General features: G+C 41.0%; 1 protein-coding gene across 3 annotated transcripts in view; it reads right to left on the bottom strand.

The window, feature by feature from the left end:
* Positions 1-4,357: 4,357 nt before the first annotated feature.
* psap (prosaposin) overlaps positions 4,358-25,460 on the bottom strand; it is a 42,077-nt gene continuing 20,974 nt past the window's right edge. Inside the window, exons 6-15 of one of the 3 annotated variants that reach the window (XM_084321131.1) lie at positions 24,134-24,229; positions 23,902-24,048; positions 20,260-20,316; positions 15,828-15,995; positions 14,462-14,557; positions 12,001-12,184; positions 10,155-10,318; positions 8,372-8,452; positions 5,753-5,860; positions 4,358-5,177 (exon numbers count right to left, since the gene is read on the bottom strand). In XM_084321131.1, coding sequence (XP_084177257.1) covers positions 5,142-5,177; positions 5,753-5,860; positions 8,372-8,452; positions 10,155-10,318; positions 12,001-12,184; positions 14,462-14,557; positions 15,828-15,995; positions 20,260-20,316; positions 23,902-24,048; positions 24,134-24,229 — 1,137 coding nt within the window. In that variant the 3' untranslated portion in view covers positions 4,358-5,141. The remainder of the gene's footprint in view (positions 5,178-5,752; positions 5,861-8,371; positions 8,453-10,154; positions 10,319-12,000; positions 12,185-14,461; positions 14,558-15,827; positions 15,996-20,259; positions 20,317-23,901; positions 24,049-24,133; positions 24,230-25,460) is intronic. The other 2 variants (XM_084321132.1, XM_084321133.1) reach the window with 2 other exon arrangements.

The following is a 25,460-nucleotide window of genomic DNA, read 5'->3' as shown; positions in this document are numbered from 1 at the left end:
GGTGATGTAGCTAGGTCCCTGTCAATTTAAAGCTTTGTATGTAAGGAGAAGGACCTTGAAGTAAATTCTAAATGTTACAGGAAGCCAGCGTAGAGCAGCTAAGACTGGACTAATGTGCTCTCTCCTTTTGGTTCTAGTTAGCAGTCGGGCTGCAGAGTTTTGGATTAGCTGAAGCCTCTCTGGCTTTCTTAGAGAGACCTGTGAAAAGTGCATTCTCTAACCGGCTAGATATTAATGCATGAATTAGCTTCTCAGCATCGTTTTGATTAATAAATGGTCGTACTTTTGCTATATTTCTGAGATGGAAGAACAATGTTTTTGTCACTTTGTTAATATGAGAATTGAAGTTCAGTTCTGAATCTATGATAACCCCAAGACTTGTGACCTCAGATTTGATCCAAGGGGTTAGTCCTCCCAGGTTCTTTATTAACGTTTCTTTTTTTGTTTTGGGGCCGATAATTAGAATTTCAGTTTTGTTCTCATTTAGTTTCAGGAAGTTCTTACTCATCAATTTATTTATTGTCAATCTGTGATGGAGTTAATAGCTGTATAATTTGGTTCAGCAGATATGTACAGTTGTGTATCATCTGCATAGCTATGGAAACCTACATTATGTTCTCTGATGATATGACCCAGCGGTAACATGTAAAGGGAGAAGAGTAAAGGACCTAAGCAACTCCCTTGTACAACTCCATAGTTGTTGTCATATATCTCAGACATGTGGCCTCCTAGTTTAACATAGAATTTCCTCCCTCTGATGTATGTTTTAAACCAGCTTAGCAGTCTGAGAAACCGACAAGGTTTTCAAGACGATTGATTAGAATATTGTGATCGATTGTATCGAATGCTGCACTGAGATCTAGCAGGATAAGGATGGAGACCTTATTCTCATCAGTTTAGTCTGAGGTCACTGATTATTTTGGTGAGGGCAGTTTCAGTGCTATATTTTCTGAATCCCGATTGAAATTCTTCTAAGATGTTGTTTTCTTCAAGAAAGGAATTAATTTGAACTGAAACTATCTTTTCAATTACTTTACTAATGAATGGTAGGTTAGATATTGGTCGATAGTTTGCCAGTACATTACTATCCAAGTTAGGTTTTTTTAGTAATGGCTTTACAACTGCTGTTTTAAAGGCATCTGGGAAAATACCAGTTCTAAGGGAAGTGTTGATATCTAGCACAGGGCTTGAAACACTATTATACACCAGTTTGAAGAAAGCTGTAGGTATAGGATAAATGTCTGAGGTGGAGGAGTTACATTCTGAAACAGTTTTGCAGAGTTCATCTAATGTGATGCATGTGAATGTTCTCATGGTTACATTGCGCGGTTTGCTGTAATCAGCTTTATTTCCATCATGAGTAATGCTGGCCCTGATCAAGGTTATTTTGTTGTTAAAGAATAGTGCAAGTTCTTCACACTTAACCGTTGATGACTGAGGAGGTGTAGGGGCAGTGTTGAGTAGTAGATTAATAGTGGCAAAAAAAAAAAAAAAAGCGTTTTCTGTAATGATTTTAGAGAAGTAGTCTTTCATTGCTATCTTCTTGAACAGTAATCCAGAACTATTTGATTGCACTATAAAATACCGTAATTTTCGCACTATAAGCCGCACCTGAATATAAGCCGCAGCAGCTAAATTGAATGTGTACATATATAAGCCACACTGGACTATAAACCGCAGGCGTTTTAATGTTTAATTACCATATGTAAGGGTTCGTGTGCACAGAGGGGATTGTCGGGAAAGAGATGGCTGTTTGAGGAAGCTCCCATTTATTAACTTGCAGCAGCTGTGTGCCTGTGAGAGAAGAGCGAGTGAGAGTTAAGGTGGTGGACTGTAACCTATAAAATCCATAGATTTAGGAGGTCCCCTAGTGGCCGTTAGCTGTAAAAATCCATAGATTAGACCAGTGGTTCTCAAACTGTGGTACGCGTACCACTAGTGGTACTGCTGGTGGTACTTGAAAACATTTCCAAAAAAGCTAAAAAAAAAAAAAAAAAATGTTTTGCAGTCAGGCCACTGAACTTAGAAGCAGGCCAGGCCAGTGTTTCTGGTTGCGGCGGCGCGATAGTTAGATAACCTAAGTGGGGAACAACCAGGAGATCACTGTGATAGAGAGTAATGCAGTCTAAACAGTCATAAATCTTTAATTCAACTTCAGCCCTGATCATAACCATTTATTTTTTGTAATGTCAGATAAAAAATGAAATACTCCCACTTTTCTGAAAAGAGTTGGTGTTAAATCTGACATTACAAAAAATCCATCAAAATATGTGTTGCTGCTAATCATTGACCATGCCTAGTATGTAATAATCCCCCCCAGAAAAAGGTACTTTGCATTTGATATTGTAAATATTTTACTTTGTGTGTTTTTTTTAACAATAATTTGTGATGCCATCACACAAACTGGCATTTAAAGGGTAAACATTCAAAAATGTATTGAATATGTGTTTTCTTTTATTTTTTACAATAATTTGTGATGCCCATCACAAACACTGGCATTTAAAGGGTAAAAATTAAAAAAATCCTGCACCAGAATGCAGGAAATTAAGTTTTTGTAACAAAAGTGTGTGTGTGTGTGTGTGTGTGAGTGTGAGAGAGAATGACGGACAATTGCTTGCTGTGTGAGAGAGAGATAGAGAGAATTAAGTACATTTGCTGAAATACAGTTGTTCTTAATTTTCTCACTTGCTATGTGAGAATGTTAGTTATTATGTTCTCAATGCCCCTTGCATTGTATGAGTTGTGTGGAAGCGTTTGCTAGTTCTAGTGCTATCCCTTTGTACATTGTGGCTGTGTCTGACAAAAGTTAACAATAAATAATGGTATTAGGAATACATTTGCCTCCTGCGTGAACTGTGCATAGCTGAATAGACTGTATTTTAACGCCGGTCATATGGTGGTACTTGGAGAGCCAGCTACGTTCTCAGGTGGTACTTTGTGTAAAAAGTTTGAGAACCACTGGATTAGACGCACCGTTATATAAGCCGCAGGGTCGAAAATATATACGGTATATATTTTTTATCTATTCTACAATTTTATTGTACTCAGTCCATTATTATCTTGCTCCTTTTATTATAGTCTATTTAAAACTGAATCAAACCATAAACTAGGTGGCCTGTTGGGATGTTAGATCCTAATGTGAAAAACTGTGATTTTATATGTCTGCACTTTATGTGCTCATTTTATGCATATTTTTTCTGTTGTGAAGCACTTTGAGCTGCAGTTTCTGTATGAAAGGTGCTATACAAATAAAGTGTATTATTATTACTAAGCGGACGGTTTTATTATAGGCAGTTAAAGCATCTTTGTATATATCACAGCAGATAGTGGTTTTTGTTTTTCTCCATTTTCGCTCAGCTGCACGACATTTCCTTTCTTTGTTAACCGCATTATAGTTCATAGGGGACTATCATAGTAGTATAGCCTATACTAAAGCATAGAAGTAATATAGCTTATACTATCGTAGTAGTAAAGCTTATACCATATCATAGTAATATAGCGTATACCATCATAGCAGTAGTATAGCTTATCCTAAGCCTCATACCAGTAGTGTCAGAATACAGATGTGTAAGGAGCCAATGAATGTTTACAGACTAATAATATATTCATGGCTGGTATTACATGTATACGTTTAAGTGCTTTTGAGCAAGGCACTGAACCCAAAATTAGTCATTGTAGTCATTGATTAGGATCCCCATTAGCTCAACTATCTTAGCAACTATTGCAGAGATATTATATTGACCAAGGTACTGGTATTACAAGAGGAGGTGGTCCCTTGACCGAGGTACTGGCATTACAACTGGAGTTGGTCCCTTGACCGAGGTACTGGCATTACAACTGGAGTTGGTCCCTTGACCGAGGTACTGGTCATTACAACTGGAGTTGGTCCCTTGACCGAGGTACTGGTATTACAACTGGAGTTGGTCCCTTGACCGAGGTACTGGTCATTACAACTGGAGTTGGTCCCTTGACCGAGGTACTGGTATTACAACTGGAGTTGGTCCCTTGACCGAGGTACTGGCATTACAACTGGAGTTGGTCCCTTGACCGAGGTACTGGCATTACAACTGGAGTTGGTCCCTTGACCGAGGTACTGACATTACAACCGGAGTTGGTCCCTTGACCGAGGTACTGGCATTACAACTGGAGTTGGTCCCTGGGTGCTGCACTGTGTGGCTGCCCACTGCTCCCAAATAGTTAGGATGGGTCGAAAGCAGAGGGGAATAATAAAAGGTTCAACCTAATTTATATGCTGTGTAGTCTTCCAAGTACAGTATTAACATGAATAATGACGTTTACCAAACATTTTATGAAGTCAGTCACCAAGAGAATATAAATAAATGAATAAAATGCTCCATTCAGAGTGGATTTGGATCACTTTAATTTCAGTTGTTAAAGATTTTACAACTCACCTGACAATTGAATCAGGAGGATAACGAATCAGAAAGTGATTGAACACAATACACTTTCAGTACTTTAGAAACATGATCAACAAACTGAGTGGGAAAGTGCAAACCAAAGAAGGAGTGCGAGAGGGTGCAGGCGTCAACATACCGTCACCCTACACACCACCTCCATTAAAAAAAAACACATTTACATTTCAAAAACCTTCTACACAAGAGATTTAATTTGCTTTAGGAAGGAGACGGGCTGCTAAAACTAAAGACCAGATGTAGTTAATACACCGATTGAGACTGTTTCTTTTCCATTTTAAAAATCAGTTCCACCAGGGAGAAGATGTGGGAGATCGCCGACGACAGCAGCCATCTCGACATCCTGCCTGCTATGTGCAACACGTGAAATAGTCATCTTACATACACCACACACCCATAACACATAATATATAAACCAGTACAGCCCACCTGCTGCAGACCTACGCCAAGGCCATGCTTCGACCATGCACTCGAGAGTGGAGCGGTAACTAGCCAAGGCTGAGCTTTAGGCCACTGTACAGTCCAGTGCCCTTCCCACCCCCCCTTAACGCCACTCCAAAATATTCATAGTCTTGTTCATTCTTAAAAAGGAGGAAAAAAAAAACACAGGACACATTTATTAAAAGTGGAAAGCAGCACTACAGTATTTCCTCGTTGAATTCCCTACAGGCTGGATTGTGCCGGTCCTCCGGTCCTCCAGTGCCTCCTCTACGCCCACACGTGACGTTTGCAGTGGGCCACCGCCTGAAAAACACAACACCAACCGGTTAGACGAGCCTCCAGGCACAACAGCTTCTCCCTTCTAGTGGACTATGGAGACGTTGTTCTGCACAGCCATGCCCCCCCCCCCCCCCCAACACCGGTTTTAAGCACGAGATGATGGAATAAAAAGAAAGATGCAGTCCTGCAGCGATGACGTCAAATCACATGATGCAGGTGGAAAAAAATATTTTAAAATGTTACCCATCATTTTCCCATCACTTAAAAGGTAGGGTAAAGTGAAAATAAATGTGTTACGAGTTTGTCACACCACAGAGGAATGCGTTTATTAACCACCCAGCCAAATTGTAATGATAAAAAAATATTTTAAACAAATATATTTTTTTAATAAAACCCAGCTCACAGCTAGACTAGTGGTCCATATCTACCACAATTTGTTTCAGATATCCTTCTACTGAACACACACGCGGAGGAAATTGGTATCCATCATCTTGTCCGACTCTGGAGGAGACGGTAAGTGCATTTCCCATAATGTCGGCGTGTTCCTTTAAGATCGTTGAACATGGGCGTCTCTGCGGTGGTGGCAGTACCGTACTCACATTGCAGCGGTTCGCCGTCTCCATGTTCTTGCACCAGAACGCAGGTCCCCAGCTACACTGCTCCATCCCCAGGAGGCGGTGCAGACCCTCAGGGCACGCGCCTAGTTTCTGTTAACAGGGTTCCCACAGACATTGCAAAATTAAATTCAAGGTCTTTTTTAAGTACTTTTCCAAGCACCATTTTTTATTTTCAAGGATGTCACTCGATGAAATTCACTTTTAAAAATGCTGTTTTTTTTGTTAAGCATCTTCTTGGCCTGCTCGCCAGAGCTTGAGCAAGCTAGAGAATCACACGCGAAGAAATGAGGAAAAGCAGTTGGGAGCACGAGAGACTGCGACTCATCAGATTTGATTAAAACAGAAGAGAAAAAAAAATTCTTGATTCAGAACAATTTGATCATGGATGAACAAAACATTCAATGGGACCTTTTTTTTTTTTTTTTTTTAATCAAGCACTTCAAGGACCTTGTGCAAACCCTGTGTTAACACACCACCACGAGCATGCAGCCGCGGGTTACATGTCCAACCACAGACCTTCAATAAGCAGGATTAAAAAAAAAGGTGCTATAGATAACATTCAGTCACCAGACGTGGCATTTATCCAGGTGCATTCCACAGGGGAGTAGGGAGGAGGGGATACATGCATGAATGAATGAATGAATGAATGAATGAATGAATGAAAACTTTATTTAACAGATTGCAGAATGGGTACAATACAGTACGGCTCAATACATACAATTGTTAAGGGGATGCAGACCTGAGAAAGACGTTTGTCTTGTTTCCATCAGGGTCCCCCATTTTCAATTCATATAGACATATATGACATACATGACATACAGATAGTCAGTACTGCTACATCTATACATTTATGACATACCAGATTTGCAAATACAGTACTGTTTGTGATACAGAAGGAGTCAAGAAAAGGGAGTATATACATTTGACGTAGAAACTGTACATTGGAGGAGGTTGGGTGGGGGGGGGTTGGGTACATTGGGATATTGACAACCATACTGGGTAATTTACATTGGAGGTGGTTGGGGGGGGGGGGCGGGGGCGGGGGGCACACTGTATAAACAAGTAACACTGTACATTGAGGGGGGGGGGGGAGGAGACACTGTACAAACAACACAATTGTACATTGAACTATTGACAAAACCATACTAGGTAAATGACTGTACATTGGAGGGGGTTGGGTTAGGATATTTACAGGGGCCAGTGCAGCACGCAACATGGAAACAACAACATTCATTTTGGGGGCGGCAAACATTTTTCAAATGATAAATTCATGAATCAATAAGGGGGATCGAGAGGGAAAAGCAATACCTTTATTCTGCACCTTTCTAAAAGCTCTGTGGATGTATCATTATATATATACACCGGTATATATATATATTCAGGGTTTCCCATTAATTACCTAGACTGTGGTGGCCCGCCAGTCTAATTAGTCCCGCCACAGTTGTATAATGAACCAAAACGAATTATAAAAAAAAGTTATTTAATTTTAATTTCTTTACAATTTTTTTTATATATAAAGTTTACCAATAGGGATGTATCAGTAGTAATAGTAATACACTATATTCTTTTATTTTCTAAAAAATAAACCAGTTCAACACAGGTAACCACTTTTGCTTCATTTCTTTGATGGCTCAAATGTATGCTCTAGGATTGGGAAGCACTAGTCTAGTCGATTTTGTGTTTTGAGCACAAAGTTCATCATAGATCTGGCGTCTTTATTTTCCTCTCAAAGTGCACCAGATTGATGCATTTAACTTTAAAATGTACAAGAAGTTCCGGGGGGGCATGCCCCCGGACCACCCTAGAGGGTCGGAGGTTCACCCCCCATAGTCTCTGAAAATCCTGTGGGAAACACTGTATATATTTTTTTTTAAACTAAAGATTACTCTACATAAGTGTTAGAGGGTTATTTAAGTTTTCTATACAAAAACAAGTTCAAAATGCTAACCTTTTTACCATTATGTACCACAATACTATGCTACTATTCTTATACTACTACCCATCTTGCTAATAGGTCTATACTACTATGCACTCAGTGTAACACTCATTATTTGACAAACAATGCTACCGACCCTTGATTGAGATGTACCTATCCTGGTGACTTGTTCTTTCTAAGTCACTTTGGATAAACGAGTCAGCTAAAAGCTAAATGACTAAAGATTGTAACTAATTCCTGAAAACTCCTTGACACAATTGACCCAGTTATTAGTGATAGAGATTAATTGTCCTTACTTTGAGAGCTTATAATCAAAGATATTAGATATATAGTAGAGTAATTAAAACAAATGTAATTATAGTTCCATTAAAATTTTGTCATAAAAATAGTAAAGTTTTTATTTTTTTTCCAATTTGGTGATCGTTTGCCAGTCTCATCTTCATCATCAACCAGACTGCTGAAAATGTCAAGTGTTTAGAGTTTAAAAAGGCAAAAATAAACCACCAGGAAATACATACAACTGTTTTTTATCTTGCAGACAGAGAAATCCCACTTCGTAATACACCCCACTTAAAAAAAGAAAAGCGTCCTGCTTTTGAAGACAAACCACGTCTTCCTCATCATGACGGCTGTTTATGAATTAATCTCATTTCAGTCTCACTCACCATGCAGACAAAGTCTGGGTCCATCATCTGGAGAAGCAGCTGCACCAGCATGGGCTCGTACTGCTCAACCAGCTGGTCACACTGGGGACAGACGGAGAGGACAGACTGGTTAGACTGGTGCTGAATGGGGGACACACCAGGTCCTCCAGGCAGAGTTGGACCACATGGTCAACTTCCCTGACTATCCTAAGAGTTTCCATTAGAGATGCTCGATATTGGCTTTTTTACCGATACCAATATACCGATATTGTCAAACTCTTAATTTCTGATACATGCAGGGTTCCCCCCCCCAAAAAAGGGAATAATTTCAGGTAATTAACATTACATTATGCATACTTTACAATAAATAAAATCATAATTTGTTCTTGCTTGCTTGCCTGGGTAAATAATATATTATTACTTGTATTATGCACATCGTTGCGGGCGAGACCCCCCGCATTTCACTGTATACCTGTATGCCGTGACAAATAAAACTCTTGTATCTTGTATAAATGTTTAAAAAAAAAAAAAGTTTAAAACTAATTTCTCTTTTAACCGATACTTTCCGATATCACATTTTAATGCCAATATCGGCCGATAATATCGGTAGGCCGATAATATCGGACATCCCTAGTTTCCATGACTTGGAGCGGAGGATGTCCAGACCAGACATACATGTTCCTGATATTCCAGTGGTAATTTACTTTGTTTTGGTAACATTTATTGATGATAAGCGATGAATGCTGTTGCATTTCTGCACTGTATTGACTTGCTTTCCATCTCGACAATTCATGCCAACTACTGTGCTGGTCTTCGGTTAATTCCAAATAAACTGCTGTGCTGCTGGTGACGTAAAACACATGAATGTACCCAGGAATGACCTACCAGACACCAGTGTTTAGAACATGCATGAACTGGGTATAGATCACCATTAATTATATTAAGTGGTGATAAAAGTGGTAAAATAGGCATTTATTTGCATTATTACAAAAGCATGTTGCATTATTAGTGCCGTCAATAGATAAATTATTAACTAATTAATCTCACAATTTTCTGTAATTAATCTAGATAAATTGCATTTTTCTACTTAAGACCGAAACTTGTAACAGAGTAAAATCACGGAATTAATGTAAAATCAACACAAAGAAAGTATATTTAGATTCAATTACTATTTTAATAGCTTTCTTTGAATGGTTTCTCTCATGTGAAATACAAATGTTCAACAAAACCATCAACATTGACTCAGCTAGACCCCTTTCTTATATCCGCGGCACTAAACAGAAATAAAAACAACCCAGGCCTATTATATGTTAAAGTGCAGATTGGCTTAGAGGACGATAATGTCTTGTATGAACTACCAGTCATATAAATCATATTAACAACAAAAATGTGTTCCATCTTCATGTCAGATGATTTTCAAAAAGGTGCACGAGTCGATGCAAAAAAAGAAGCAAATATTACTGCTGAAAGTTCAGAACGTTGAAGATTTTTCACTCCATAGATTAATTTATTTTAATGTTTTAAATAATTCAAATTAATCTCCAAAGTCAAAGCATTAATTTTGACAGCCCTAATTATTACAAAATATTTGTATTATTACTTTTCCTGAATTTCCCCCAAGGGGATCTAGAAAAGGAATATCGCATCTTAAAAATTTAACATTTTAGTTGCATTCGAGTCCCCGACTTCCGCCTGTCTGGAATAAAACTCCCAATACCGAATAATTTTACATGGCAGACATTCTATGACCCATGGGAACCCTGTAGAGGAAGCCGGAAGCAGCGCACGGTTAAAAGCATCTCACCTCGCTCTTTAAGGAGTCGGGCAGGAAGCTGCACACTTTCCTCACGGCCTCCTCGATCTGCGCCTCGGTAGCGTTCTGCTCCAGGATGCCGTCGATGTAGCGGACGGCCATCTTGCACACGTCACAGAAGCCGCCGGCCTCGAAGCGAGCCTTGTCCATTACAGCTGGACGAGGAGGAAACATTAAAGAAATAAATACCTTTTTACAGCTGGACGAGGAGGAAACATTAAAGAAATAAATACCTTTTTACAGCTGGACAATAGGGCTGAGCCCAAACGTTCGGACTAGGGATGCTCGATATTGGCTTTTTTACCGATACCGATATAGTCCAACTCTTAATTTCCGATACCGATTTCAACCGATAAACATACATTTGACAATAAATAAAATCAGAATTCGTTCTTACTTGCTTGCCTGGGTAAATAAAGGTTATACAAATGTAAAAAAAATAAGAATAAAATAATTTGAAAACCAAATAAAAATAATTTGAAAACAGATAGATATTTTCCGATATCACATTTTAATGCCAATATCGGCCGATAATATCGGACATCCCTAGTTCGGACCTTTGTTTGTTACGTTGGCACTCGAATCTTAATGAATGGGTTCGAACCTCTGCTGCTTCAAGATCCCTGGAACTTTATTAGATCACCATCTTGAATAAGTTTGTGTACTACTGAACCTTTGTAACACTCTGCAACCCCCGCCCCTCACCCCCTTTTCATTATTATTATTTGTGTCTTAGTTTGTCTCGTCATGTTTGTATTGCCTTGCTTGTGAAAAATGTAAACTTTAAATATGAAAAAAAAATAAAGATAGCAGGAGCCGTCGGCCAACAAAATTCTAAATGGATTACCATCCAAACGTTATTGAAGCCACCCGTGACCAGTAAAGTAAGTACTACTACTTTTAATAACCGCAACAATATGTGCATATGTTCTACGTTATATGCATACCGGTAAATATGCGCCATGTGCCTAAAGTCGAGACTCGACAGTACAGAAAAAATTATTTAGGAGCCCATTTCTTTGCATGATTAAAAAACGATGGTTCGAATGTCTGTTAGAAAAACCCTGCCAAAGTTCGAATCCCAAAAAACAGGCTTCGGGGACAGCCCTACTGGACGAGGAAGAACATTCAAATAAATGTTTTTTTTTCTTTTTATATCTTTAGTCTCATTTACAGTGAATATTGCCGCTTTATATTTGTAGGATCGGAATTAAAATACATGACACCGCTGCGGCTAGGTGGTGTAGTGGGCAAGGCGCTCGCCACCAACGCAGGAGACGCTGGGTTCGAGCCCAGCTCTCGGCATTGCTACCAGCTTGGCTGGTCGTTCATACTAACACAATTGGCAGTGTTAGGGGTGGGAAAGCCGGTGGGTGGGTCCTGGTCGTTGTAAACAGCGACTCCTACAGTTCGGTCGGGGCGCCTGCTCAGCGAGGAAAGGATCTAAGGCGGGGTAGTGTGATCCTTCCACACGCTACACGCTCTCAGTGAGAGTCCGCGCTGCCAGGTGAAAAGAAGCGGTTGATTGGCTACACGTGTGTCGGAGGAAGCACGTGATAGCCTCCACTCTCCCAGACCGACTGTGGGGGGTAAGTGCGCAGCGACCAGGAAGGGGATTGGGAATTGGCATAACGACTAACATTGGGATGAAAAAAAAATACATGACACCTCGATTATAGAATCATAACACTTTTCCCCTTCACAGGATTCCTACATATTTTCCAGAGAATAGAATCGCACCACCTCTCTATAGGTGTGAAAACGCCCCCTAGGGGTACAAGCGAGTCAGTGTGGTGGTGAACTTTCAGACGTATTGCCAAGCGGCTGGAGGCCTTACGGAGGTACAGGCGGCTGGGGTCCTTGCAGAGTCCCAGCACGGTGCAGACGGTCTTGGGGTCGGCCTGCTGCACGAGCAGCTCGATGATGGCCTGGCCGTAGGCCTCGATCAGGTCCTTACACTGGGCAGACAGAGAGGCGGGCAGCACGGTGCACACCTTCTCCACCGCATGGAGCACCTCCTCCTGACACACACACACACGGGTCATATGAAAAAGGATGTAACAGGAATTCTCAAGTATTAACAAACAGATGGTGAGCAGGACAGAGATTGTTCTTTTAAAAAGTGGCAACAGTGGCTCAGGAGGTATTAGCAGTCGTCTGGTTCCCGGTTCGATTCCCACACTCCTGCCGGGCAATGCGTCGGCAGTGTGCCTTGAGCTGAGCAAGACACTTAAACCCCCCAAGTGCTCCCGACGAGCAGGTTGGCACCTTGCATGGTCGCACGTCGCTATGTGAATGTGTTTGAGGGGGAAACATTTTGTAAAGCGCTTGGATAAAAGCGGTTATATAAAAGGCCTGTACCAGACTAAAATAAGAGTTTTAGCCCATTTACTAAAATCAGCACATATTATCCATGGCCCCTGACAGTCTTCCTGAGCAGAGCTTCCTTTTCATTTATTTTGCTTAGTTTCCCTTTTTTTGCAGATGTTATGATGATAAACCATAGAATTACATAGAAGAAAAACCTACTTAAAATCTCCAAATTGGTCGCTCGTTCGCTCTCTCAACGCATGCAAGTCCTCACTTATGTTCATGAACTCACCAGAGCATCGTTCTAATCCAATGCGTGGCATAGAGTTCTTTGACAAGGAGGCTGCATTTTTCACAACCAGGAGACAAATTTAACGGAGGTACATCGCCATGTTGGTTTGACCCTGTGCAGCCCTCGGTTGCTAAATTTACAACATCACTTATAGCTTTTTAGCCATTTAAAAGTCTGTAAATGTTTATTTTTCATTTATAAAGTCAATGGGTCCCGTTGTTCAGCCTCACAATGCTATATTGGATAGTAAATGTGTTGTCCCACCCTCTGGCCTCTGAAGTTGCTAATGTCTTTTATTTGGTCTATCCCATGACCCCCCCCCCCAGATGGATACACATTAGGCTGAGGTCTCCTCGCCGAGCAGGTTCTGTCCAATTTGAGGAAGGTTTTTGTTGTCGAGACGTGATTTAGCGCAGCATTAACTGTACTAAAAAGTACTCCGATGTGGGGAGAGGTCAAACCTTGTGATCAGACTGATCATTCTTATATGTACCGTACTTTTCGGACTATAAGCCGCGGCTTTTCCCCCCATTTTTCGACCCTGCGGCTTATATAACGGTGCGGCTTATATGTGACTCGACGTGACCAAAACCGAAAATGTAAAAATCTAAATATTGCTTTTTTGACTGCATTGAAATGTTATTCATCTGTTCCCTTATTTGCTAAACTTAATACAACTTGTAAATGAGTTAATTCTTGTTATTTGTCCGACAGTATTGTGTCCCAATGCTAATTACATATGGTAATTAAACATTAAAACACCTGCGGCTTATAGTCCAGTGCGGCTTATATATGTACACATCATTCAATTTAGCTGCTGCGGCTTATATTCAGGTGCGGCTTATATTCAGGTGCGGCTTATAGTGCGAAAAGTACGGTACATCATCTCGTGTCGTCAACTTCTAGTGAATGAAATGGTTCATTTCAACCATTCCCCGTGGTGCCTGGGACTCCACAGAGAACTGTGCCTGGGACTCCACAGAGAACTGTGCCTGGGACTCCACAGAGAACTGTGCCTGGGACTCCACAGAGAACTGTGCCTGGGACTCCACAGAGAACTGCACACACCTAACAATCGTTTGCTCATTTACAAACTGAATGAAGTTCCTGAACTTTATGCAACCATCGCCCCCCGTTTCGACCCGATTGAGAACCCGTTTCATACCTCAGCCGCAGTCGGTGTGAGAATGTGAAGCATAAGTTGTAAAGCACTTTGTATAAAAGCGCTATATAAAATGCAGTCCCTTTAGCACATCACAGAGACATGGCTTGATGGATACGTGATTAGGGATGGGTACCTTTCACATTTGAACCGATACCGGTACCTGTGAATCGATACCGGTACCCAACGGTACCTTTTTTCGGTACTTTAGTCTCAAGAAATTTTATTTGCCTACCTCAGTCGTAAAAAAAAAATCCAAACTTCAAATAACTACAATTTCGACAGTTTTCGGCTTGTCATTGCTCCGACTGCTTTGTTGTTGAATCAAGTCAAATCCTAGGTAAGCATATATTGTGCGTGTGAACGTTGACATGAAGAGTAAAAAAAAGACAAACTTTTTTTTTTTTCGGTTTCTCACTTGATTCGATACTCGGTAGTACCGACGTGTTTCGGTTCGGTACCTCAAAAGTACCGAATTCGGTACCCATCCCTATACGTGATGGGTGGATATTTGCGGCGCTAGCTCCGACCCACCTCCGTGGCCTGGTCCTGGAGCGTATCCTCCACCTCCTTCATCACAAACTCACAGATGGCACACTGGGGAGAGTCGCGGGCTCGCTGCTGCGTGGGCTGAGACAAGACAGAGGAGGAACGGCACAGAATGCATTATGAGCTTCTAGGGCTGGGCGATATGGAAAAAAAAAATCACATCGCGATAACGATATGATAATGTTATCATATTTCTCGATAATTATCGAATTGTTATAAGTATATATTTTTTTTTCTTTTTTTAACAGGTGTTTATTTTGCAGCAATTCTTTGTCATTGCCGCCATCTTTAGTGTTACATCCCATCACACTCCAGTTCTCAGGCTGCAGCTGGTTTAAAAGCTAAAGTAACCCGGCTTCTCTGCTGGCTGTGGCTCCAGGGGAGTTGAACAGTTCTGGCTCCGCTAGTTTATTTTCGATCTTTTGGCGCTTTTTTGGTGGACAAACCACCGGACATGTGCACCGTGACTCGTGACTGGAGTCTAGCTCTGCTAGCACACATAGCCTACTGTGTACAGACGTTTCAAACTGTATTTTAAATTAGAAAGCAAACAAAATAAATAGACAAGAGAAAAATAAATCTCAATTTGGTCAGTATTGTCATTTGGACAAGCAAAGCCATTACTTTAAGTTGCAGGCAAGAAAGACAAGTATGTGCACTGTCTCTGGTTTTAAAACTGCCCTCTTGCAGGTAAAAAAAAAACAAAAAAACGATTTTTCAATTTTTTTTTATTCGATATCGATTATTAAAATATATTGCGATATTTTTTTATCGTTATCGATATCGATATCGTTATCGTTATATCGCCCAGCCCTATGAGCTTCCTCCTCTCGCCGTTTCTATCGGAAACCAATAAGGGATGCACATATATTAACATTTTCAATAATCTATATCAGTTCCATATGATCTGTATAAGAAATAAAACAAATTTCTATGATAATACAATTTTGCACATGGATTCTATTTTTGTACATACCGAAACAATGTTTGATGCAAACATGGTCATTGTCGCATGCAAGTAATGTTCATGCAAGTAATGTTACCCCCAAACAAACTACTCAATCAAATATATATATATATATTTTTTTAAGACCCACAACAGCAGCTACACAGAAATAAGCATCAGTTATTCACATCAGCCCAGTTTTGCTCATCAGACCAATGCAATCAATAAAATAATAATAAAATCACCATCACTCACCAGCCAATAACGTCTGCATATATACACATCAGCCCAGTTTTGCTCATCGGATCGATACAGATATGGTCACCGATAAATCTAGACCCCAAGCATGGCTGCCTGCCGTCCCCCAGCACCCCGTCGTCACCCCCCAGCACCCCCAGCACTCACCTTGCTCACCTTGGCAGGGACAGACTCCACCTTGGTGGCAGGGACCATCTTGAGAGCGGGGGCGGTCTTGGCTGCGGACACCGTCTTGGCAGCGATCAGCGTCATCATGGGAGAGGATTTCTTTGCAGCGGCACAGAAGCCAGCGTGGGCACAGAGGTCCTTGGGTTGCTGAGGACAATACAGTACAGTTAAAAAAAACGAACCCCATGTTAAGAGGGTCACACAGCGAACCAAACATGCCACATTGTGTGCCGTTAGGATATACTTATACTGTGCATGTCTAACTTACAGAACACGCCACCATTATATCACCAGGTAACAAGGGCCATTCATGCAGATATATGGGTAACTAATATGTATCTATTAATCAAATTAAAAGAAATCCAGAACACACCAGTCTCCGACCAGCAGCAAAGCAACATGCACCCAAAATAACGACACACAACCTTCCCACAACTACACATCGCCACCCTGGAGGAATCCCAGTCCCTGGCTGCTGTTGGGATTATTACATACCATTTCAATAGATGCACTCTTACAACCGCCACCAAGAGATCCCCATGAATCTTTGTCCAAACAAAGAAAACTAAATACGTAGCAAGTACTGTGTGGGTCAATGTTGAAGTAGAAAGCAAGATGAAAAACATTGTAGTGTAGACTGGACTCTTTCGGGTACTCAACAAGCATGGTGGCGGTCGTGGTTAGTTTCGGTATTGGCATTAGAAAGACCGGACAGACATAGACTAATAGTCGACAGTACAGCACACAGCGGCTAGAGGGTGAGGAGACTAGAGGGTGAACACACAGGGAGAGAACCTACCTCTTCCTGGAGACCAGCACACACAACCAGAGAAACCCCAGAACAGGAGAGAAAGAGCAGGAAGACAAATTAATGACAGGGGGGGGAAATAGAAGGATAAGGAATAAAAAGAAAGAGAAAAATAAAATAATAAAGTGACCTCTCACATCGTTATGACGAACCCTGGTGCATTTTTCCCCACCTATGGTGGAAATGAGCAGTCGCTTCCTTTCCCGTTTACCAGTAATTTTGTCTGTGCTACTGCATGTGGGGTTAATGGGTTAATAGGAGGTTTGCACTGATTGGCCGGTTGCAGAGCTAGTTTTGGCAAGCGATTCTTAATTTTTTTAATATATCCTTTTTCAAACGGTCACTTAAAAAGGTCCCCTATTGTAAAAATGGCCTTTTCCAGTGTTTTGCATTGTTTTCAAGCAATGTGGGGTTGTTTCTGCAGTTCAGCCGAGACAAGAACGCCCCCCCCCCCCACCCCCACTGAAACAAGCCATTCTGAATTTACTCGGATCTATGACGTGTAATAATTCTGATCTGCCACCCCCTGCCCACAATCAACTGTGATCGGAGGAGTTAGCGTAACGTTGAAAGTATGAGCAAAACCAAGCAGCAAGTGGAAATAATGCGGAACCGGTTTCGACCTTCAGCTGTTCCACTGTCAGCACTTCCTGAAAAGTGTTCGACAGTGTTCCTAATCGTTTCCTAATGACATCGTGCTCCACAAGCAATGAGCCAGAGGGCAGTGGCCGTTTTTGGGCTACAGGCTGTTGTTCAGGAGACTCAGCCCGGGCAATGAGACTCTGTCCCCTCGTCTCTCCCTCTCACAGACACACTAGGGCTATTATGTCCCCGACTAAGGAATTGGATGGTCGACTAGGATTGGCCAAATTTGCCGTTAGTCGACTATTGGTCGACAAAAAATATATTTTTAAAAACTTTTTTTTTATCATTTCATTTGGGCTGTGGGGGGTGCTTAATGTCTGAAGGAGTCGACTGAAGGCTTCTTGTCCTCTGCAAAAGCATGCAATTGGTCCACTGATGGATACATCTTGATATTCGTCTAGTGTGTTCATCAGATGGGTGAAATCCTCTTTCAGTGCCTCTGTGCCTGTTTTCTTAGGCAGTCAGTCAAGTCAAGTCAAGTCAAGTCAGTTTTATTTGTATAGCACGTTTACAAATGACTAACAGCCAAACCAAAGTGCTTCACAACATGATAAAAAACACATACAATGCAATAAAATACACTAGAAAAGAGGTAGAGTACAGTACAGTGCAAAGTGCAAAGTGCAATAAAAGAGACAAGAAAATTTGATAAAAATGCAGTGTGACAGCTGACGTCATGTATAGATGCTGGGCTAGCTCTGGTCAAAGGCCAGGGAGAAGAGATGTGTTTTGAGCAAGGATTTAAAAACCTCCAGGCTCTGGGCAGATCTTATGTGGAGGGGGAGGCTGTTCCAGAGTCTGGGGGCAGCAGCAGAGAGTTAGCCTCTGGTATGCGTGCCATTAGCGTTAGCCACGCTTCTAGGCCTCTTTTCTTTTGGAAAGAATGATTATAATATTTTTTTTATTATATTCGACTAAGAGGTTGGCAGTCGACTACGGCTCCTTTCGACCGGTTAGTCGACTAATCGATTAATAGGGGTCAGCCCTAACACACACACTCGCCGAACGGCAGCACTTCTCTCCTCTCACAGACACACACTCGCCCAACTTACATCACGTACACACAGACTTTGGAAGGGGAGAAGTGGTGCACCAAAGTACTTTATTAAAAATACAAAATAATTAGGGATGTCCGATATTATCGGCCGACCGATATTATCGGCCGATATCGGCAGTAAAATGTGATATCGGAAAATATCGGTATCAGGGTTTTTTTTTTTTACATTTATTTAACCTTTATTTACCCAGGCAAGCAAGTAAGAACCAATTCTTATTTTATTTATTGTCAAAAGTATGCATGTTGGTTTAATTCAACAACAAGAGATATGTAATGTAATTTTTACTTTTTTAATTATCATATTTTGCACAGATAATGCTTACATTTAGAAAGCCTTTTGAATGCATCCAGTGAAATTATTAATTACCTGAAATTATTCAGTTTTTTTGGGGGGAAACCCTGCATATATCGGTATCGGTTGATATCGGTATCGGTATCGAAATTAAGAGTTGGACAATATCGGAAAATCGGTATCGGTAAAAAAGCCAATATCGAGCATCCCTAAAAATAATGAATTTTATTGAAAAAAATAAACTTACAGATGTGTTCCATACCGACAGGAATTGTGTACAAATGCCCAAATAGTGAACAATAGGGGACCTTTAAAAATCTAAGTCACCTGCCTTATCAAGAGAGAGAAGGGTATTAGAAGGCTTTGTTTACGGGACCACAGCTGCATGAATGAGAGGAAGCTAGGAGCGGTCTATTAATACTAGTCCATTCATTTTCCTATAACTGCAGCATAGACCGGACACTCGGGCCAGAAAAATTTCACCCATGAGAGAGAGGTCTATTGAAATTAGCAGCCAAGGTGGGGCTATAAAACTGGGTACAGGGCTAAACAATGTCGCAACATATGCAGGTAAGATTATATAACAGAGCCATTCGTTCGACTCAGCCCAGCTCAGTCAAGGTTAATTTCAGAGTATGAAATCATATAAACCAAGTCAATTCAGTTTAGTCTACCGTACTTTTCGCACTATAAGCCGCACCCGACTATAAGACGCAGCAGCTAAATTGAATGATGTGTACATATATAAGCCGCACTGGACTATAAGCCGCATGTGTTTTAATGTTTAATTACCATATGTAAGGAGTGGAGCCTGCGGCTTAATTTGACTCAACACGGGAAACCTCACCCGGCCCGAACACGGAAAGGATTGACAGATCGATTGCTCTCTCGATTCTGTGGGTGGTGGTGCATGGCCGTTCTTATATTGAGCTTTAAGTTCCCACCTCTACAGAGAATGACTCCCATTGGGACACAATACTGTCGGACAAATAACAAGAATTAACTCATTTGTATTAAGTTTAGCAAATAAGGGAACAGATAAATAACATTTCAATGCAGTAAAAAAAGAAATATTTCGATTTTGTCCACATATAAGCCGCACCGTTATATAAGCCGCAGGGTCGAAAAATGGGGGGGAAAGCCGCGGCTTATAGTCCGAAAAGTACGGTAGTTACAGAATGAGAAAACAGAGTGATGAGTTGAAGAAGAAGAGTGACGCTTCCAACTCGAGTCACAAACAGCTTATTGTGCAATGTTAAATGTCAAAAGTGGCATTTCTTTCAGATTCAGATGTAGCAATTGATTTATCATAACTGTTTGTGCACACTCTCGGAGCACAGCCAACTATCAGTATGTTCAGGGGGGCGTGGCCCTCTGTTCATTGAAGGAGATTTCAAGTTAGTATCACAATACTTTCAAATGTAAACAAATTCATGGGACCAGTGTGACGGGTTGCTATGAGACATTACGATCGGTTTAACCTGAGCTAGAGCAGGTGATAAAAACAGTCACAATTGTGGATGTTTTTAAACCAGCAGCAAACTAGTGTCATTACTTGTGGACTAGCTAGCAGATATAAAATAAATCAAATAAATAGGATGAGACTTACCATTGACATGAGCTGCTCAACAATAATAGGAGCGTACTGGCTGACGTACTGCTTGCACTGCAACAGGGAGGAAAGCAAAGTAAATATCCAGGAATTACAGCATCCTCATTAAGCACAGCTATTATTTACACCTATATAAAACCATATGGGCCTAAAGAAGGACTTTTATTTATTATACAAGAACAGAGTATTACCAATACATATTTTTATATATCCTTTAAATGTAATACTCGTTTAAAATAAATTTATTTTTAATAGTTAGTTATTTAACCTCTTAACTCATTGACTGCTGGGGATTAGCCATGGCCCCGTGTTAGCATTGCCATGCTTTAAAAGATAGGACTGAGTCACCTTGTTTGTAGAGCTATAACTATTATAGCTATGGATACAATACTATGGCCCATTTACATCAAGTATCTATCGTTCAATATGTGAAAAAGAAATAATTTTTAGATTGGTCTGGGGTAATTCCCGAAATGCTTAACAATAGCCTTATGCGTGTATTACACTAAAACCGTTGCCATTTCTCACCTGTACACGCTACTATTTTGAAATCGCATCTATATTATCGGTATTATGTTTCATCATGAATGCATGAAGGGGGGGGGGGGGTCGTTTTGATGCTTTGATCGCCACCAACGGCATACGTTGTGGACTAACATTACACACACGGTGGGATCGCATTGAAGACCTGCTTGGATCAACGCAAGATTGATATTGCATAGCCCTTACTAGGATGTACCCCAAAAAGAATAAAGAATATTCCAATTATCTGATCGCCATTCCAAGTATTGATGTCCATCGTGTCGCCAACATAATCCACTACACATCATGCATCGGGAGTATTTGATTCTTCTCAATCCGACAGTTATAAACGCTGAGCTTGAGCAAAAAAATTAAACGACCCGGACCAATTAGATCGACCCACAAGCCAAGATACAATGTTTGAAAGGGTGCTCGATACCACCACCTGGGAGGATCTGGCCAGTACTGCACCCTCTGCGTCGCAGTATGCCTTCTACCGGCAACATACGGGTCCCTGACATTGAATAGGATATTAACACTTTTGAGTGGCAAGCAACGAGAAGTCTCGTTTTTAATAGTTATTTTTTTTATTAGCGATTTCCATTCATATTTCATCAATCTAGCCTCACGATACCACTGGGACTCTGAGCTCGAATTGGGAAAATAGCGCCCCCTATCGTCTCCCGGATGGTAATGCAACCTTTGGATTGGATTGAATGAAAACGCATGGGGAAAAGAAAGTCCGGATTCCACATTTTACTCATCAGGCATGTAATCCGAGCCGATCCCATTCATTGCCCACCATCAGAACAGCGTGAATATGTCTTTCGACCACCCGAGCGTTGGATCAATAAACGCGATTGATATTTGGAATGGCGATCAGGAATTGGAATAATCTTTTTGGAGAACATCTGATCTGAGGTAAGGAATCTATTTTACCAGTCTTGGGATAATCAGAGCTCTTTTCACCTACCGTAATTCCTCTAATAGTAACCCCGGCTTGTATTTGTTTCAACTGTAGCTGATACCAGGCTTGTATTAGGAGGAGGCATGTATAAGAGAGAGGCCTATATTTCTAATTTTCAAACGGATCATAATGAATAAAACATTATTTTGTGTCAGTTTGAACCCAGTAAAATGTACTCGGTTCATTTATTGAAACAAAGTACTGTATGAAATACAGTAAACGGTGCAATTACAGGTGGTCAAAAAAAGTTTAATAAAGTAAAATAGTGCAATCACAATACTGGTATAATAATAATAACTTCGTTTTATACAATTCTGAGGTAGGCTTACTCTCTTGGTAAACATTAACACCATACCATTATATGGTATTTACTGCACAGCCAGGCCAGCATATAAATGAAACCCGGCTTGTATTAGGAGGCCGGCTTATAATTGCTTAGCTCAACAGCGCACCCGGTCATTAATAGAGACCCGGTTTTTAATTGAATACCGGTTACTATTAGAGGAATTACGGTATATATCAGCGTGTCCCATATGTGTGTGTGTGGCTGTGAGTGTGTGTGTGCTGATCAGGAAATAAGATAATAGATTTTTCAGCCCGCTTCTATAGCGTGCATAAGTACACATATACTATGGATAATCTAGCGTTTATTTGAAAACGATTCATAAATAGGCCGAAAAATGACAACGTGTTTTGTGTATTCCAGTAAAGCACGATTCATGTGGAATAAAAAAAAAAATCTGGACGTTTCCAAAAACAAGCGTTTTTCAAAATGGTATAAAACAGAAATGAACAGATTAAAAAACAATCCATTTCGACAATGTTGACTGCAAACAAGTCATTGATAAGCGACAGGCGTATTAGACACATAGCCATAATTTAAGATATAGTTTATGCGTTCGCAAATGTGCTCGCTCTCTCATTGACTTAAGCGCTGGCACTCAAGCAATAAATAGTGCACTCAAACTGTTAAACAAAAAACCGCTCTAATAACATATATGCGTGGTTGGCGATCAACGGTCATCCGCCAAACACATATAAACGTGGTTGCCGTCCATTGAGTTAAGCCCTAGCCATATTTTCAATTCACCTAAAAGTACATACCCAAGTAAATGGAAGATTTCTCCACTTCTACAAGGTCAATTTGCATGATCTATGGACATCTATGGACCTCAGGGAATGTATTCCCAGTGTCAGAAATAGTTAATATGCCCGAGTAAATTGTAATGAACCAAAAAGGAGAATCTCAAATTATTATTCATCTTTGAATAACACCATGCTAACATTGACCAGATGTGAAAAATGTAGCTCATTCAGCACCTTCCTGAGATCAAGTGTACAGAAAATCTAAGCAAATGAATAAAGGGCAGATGATTTACAGGGGGTTTGTAGATACAGTACAGCATTTTGCCATCCGGACACCTGCCATTTGAAATATGAATATAGAATATCAGGCCTATAAATTACCTTATTATGGCCAAGTCATACATCTATGGATCGGGCCAAATCTACTATTTCCAATGGGCAGAGTTAAATCTGGATTTAGTACCACCAGGCACCAGTTACAAGGCAGCAAAAAATGTGAATGAAATATACTGTAAGTACAGATACTTTTGTATAATGTCCATCACCAGATTGCGACACGTTTTTTGTAGACGTCGATAGAATAGAGAATATATGTTGTATTTTATGGCAATTCAGGTTTGTTCGACCCGTGAGCTATAATCAAGGCTCCAGTTTGACAGCGGCTGGTGTGAGCTGGGTTGTGTAGTTTTATGAAATTTCGACGTCCATCGAAAGCCCTGGGTCTCCTCTTTCTTAGGACTACAATGATTTCATGACGTCATCCCTTTGTGTCTAAATAATCCGGTTTCCGATGCAATGTGCCGAGACTTTTATACACTCATATTTAGCTAATAACACTTGAAATTATTGGTAAACAACCGTAGTGCTGAAAATATACACATTGACTTCAGTTTCGATAGGGTTAGGGTCTTTATACTCTTGGCTACATTTGAAAAAGGAACGCAACATTAATTAATACGGACTGTATTGATCTATTTATGACGTGAAATAATTATTGCAGCAAAAGGAAAAAACGATGATCCATTATAATTCAATCCATCATCCAGCCAGCCAGAAGCTCTCACCAGGTCAGACATGCCAGGCCCCAGGAGGTCACACTGGCTCTCAATCTTCTCAATCAGTTCAGTCACAAATGTTTCGTTGCCCTTGGCCTGCTCCTGAGCGTCAGCCAGGAACGTGATGCAGTCTTGGCACACATCACCACCACTCCCCTAAAAACAGGGAAAGGAATGATACAATTAGGTGAGAAATAGAGAAGGTTGTATGTGGAAAAGGGAATTAAAGTGCAGGGTGTACCTGCTTTGGGGCATCCTGTTTGGGGGTCTCCTCCTGGGGGTAGAGGAGCTGTGGCACATTGAGCAGGAAGGGAGAGACGTGCTGGGACAGGTCCGCCTTATATTAAAAAGACACACAGATGTTAGTCAACGACAACGACAATTTACATGTTATGCATTTGGCAAGTTTTTATTTAGAGACTCACAATAAAGTGCAAGAGACAAACGTTTAGATTCACATCATCATCATAGCAAGCAGCCAAATAAGAAATGGAGAAAAAAAATATCCTATTTGTCTGTTCAAGACAATAGCCTAAATCGCACACCTTTGGGAGGGCCAAGAGCCCTAGAGCCCCGACCCCACACAAAAGGACCAGACAAGCAGCTCTCCTGCAGTGGATTTCTGGAGGCCACACTGACCGCACACTCCTCCTAGCAAAGCGCATTTGACCTCTTACATGCATTTTGATCCATGCGTGCATCCTAATAATTGGTAAATAAGAGTTGGTCCTCGCTGATGGAGGTGCAACAAACACTGGCATTTGTTAATTTTTAAGGCCCTTACTGGTAAGCAGTGTTGGGACTAACGCGTTACAGTAACACCGTTACTTTTGGCAGTAACTAGTACCCCAACGCATAACATTTTAAATTCAGTAACTCCGTTATTTTTATGTAGATTGGTAGCGAGCTTGAGCGCAGTCCCGACTGCCTAAATATTAAAGGCAACGAACTTGTGTCTAGCCACGCCCCTGCGGCGACGCCGCTCCGCCGCGGAGCTCTGTCGCGGCAGCATTATGTAGCAGTAATCCCCCCTCTTTTAACATCGACAACTAGCTCAACTGGTAGCGCCGCCTTGCTGTGGATCCTGCGGTCCGTTGGTGACAAGTTCGATTCCCTTCAATTTTTTAAACATGAATTCTTTCGCCGGTTAAGTTTAGGCATGTTAACTTTAAGCATTGTTTCGGAGTTGGTTAAGGTTAGGCATTGTTTCGGAGTTGGTTAAGGTTAGAAGGGTTAAGTTTAGGCGCTGTTAAGGAGCTGGTTATGGTTAGAGTTTGTCTTAGAGAATGGCAATATTCTTTCGGAGTTGGTTAAGGTTAAGGTTAGGCATTGTTTCGGAGTTGGTTAAGGTTAGGCATTGTTTCGGAGTTGGTTAAGGTTAAGGTTAGGCATTGTTTCGGAGTTGGTTAAGGTTAGAAGGGTTAAGTTTAGGCGCTGTTAAGGAGCTGGTTAAGGTTAGAGTTTGTCTTAGAGAATGGCAATAGACAGCCTATTTCCGCGCTGCAGCTCTCTCGCGCTGCCGCGGTCACATGGGCGTAGTGGCCAATCAGAGAAACGCTAAACACAAG

This window comes from Notolepis coatsorum (assembly GCF_963971535.1).
Source record: "Notolepis coatsorum genome assembly, chromosome: 9".
Lineage (NCBI taxonomy): Eukaryota > Metazoa > Chordata > Actinopteri > Aulopiformes > Paralepididae > Notolepis > Notolepis coatsorum.
This window is presented reverse-complemented; position numbering and strand designations above follow the sequence as displayed.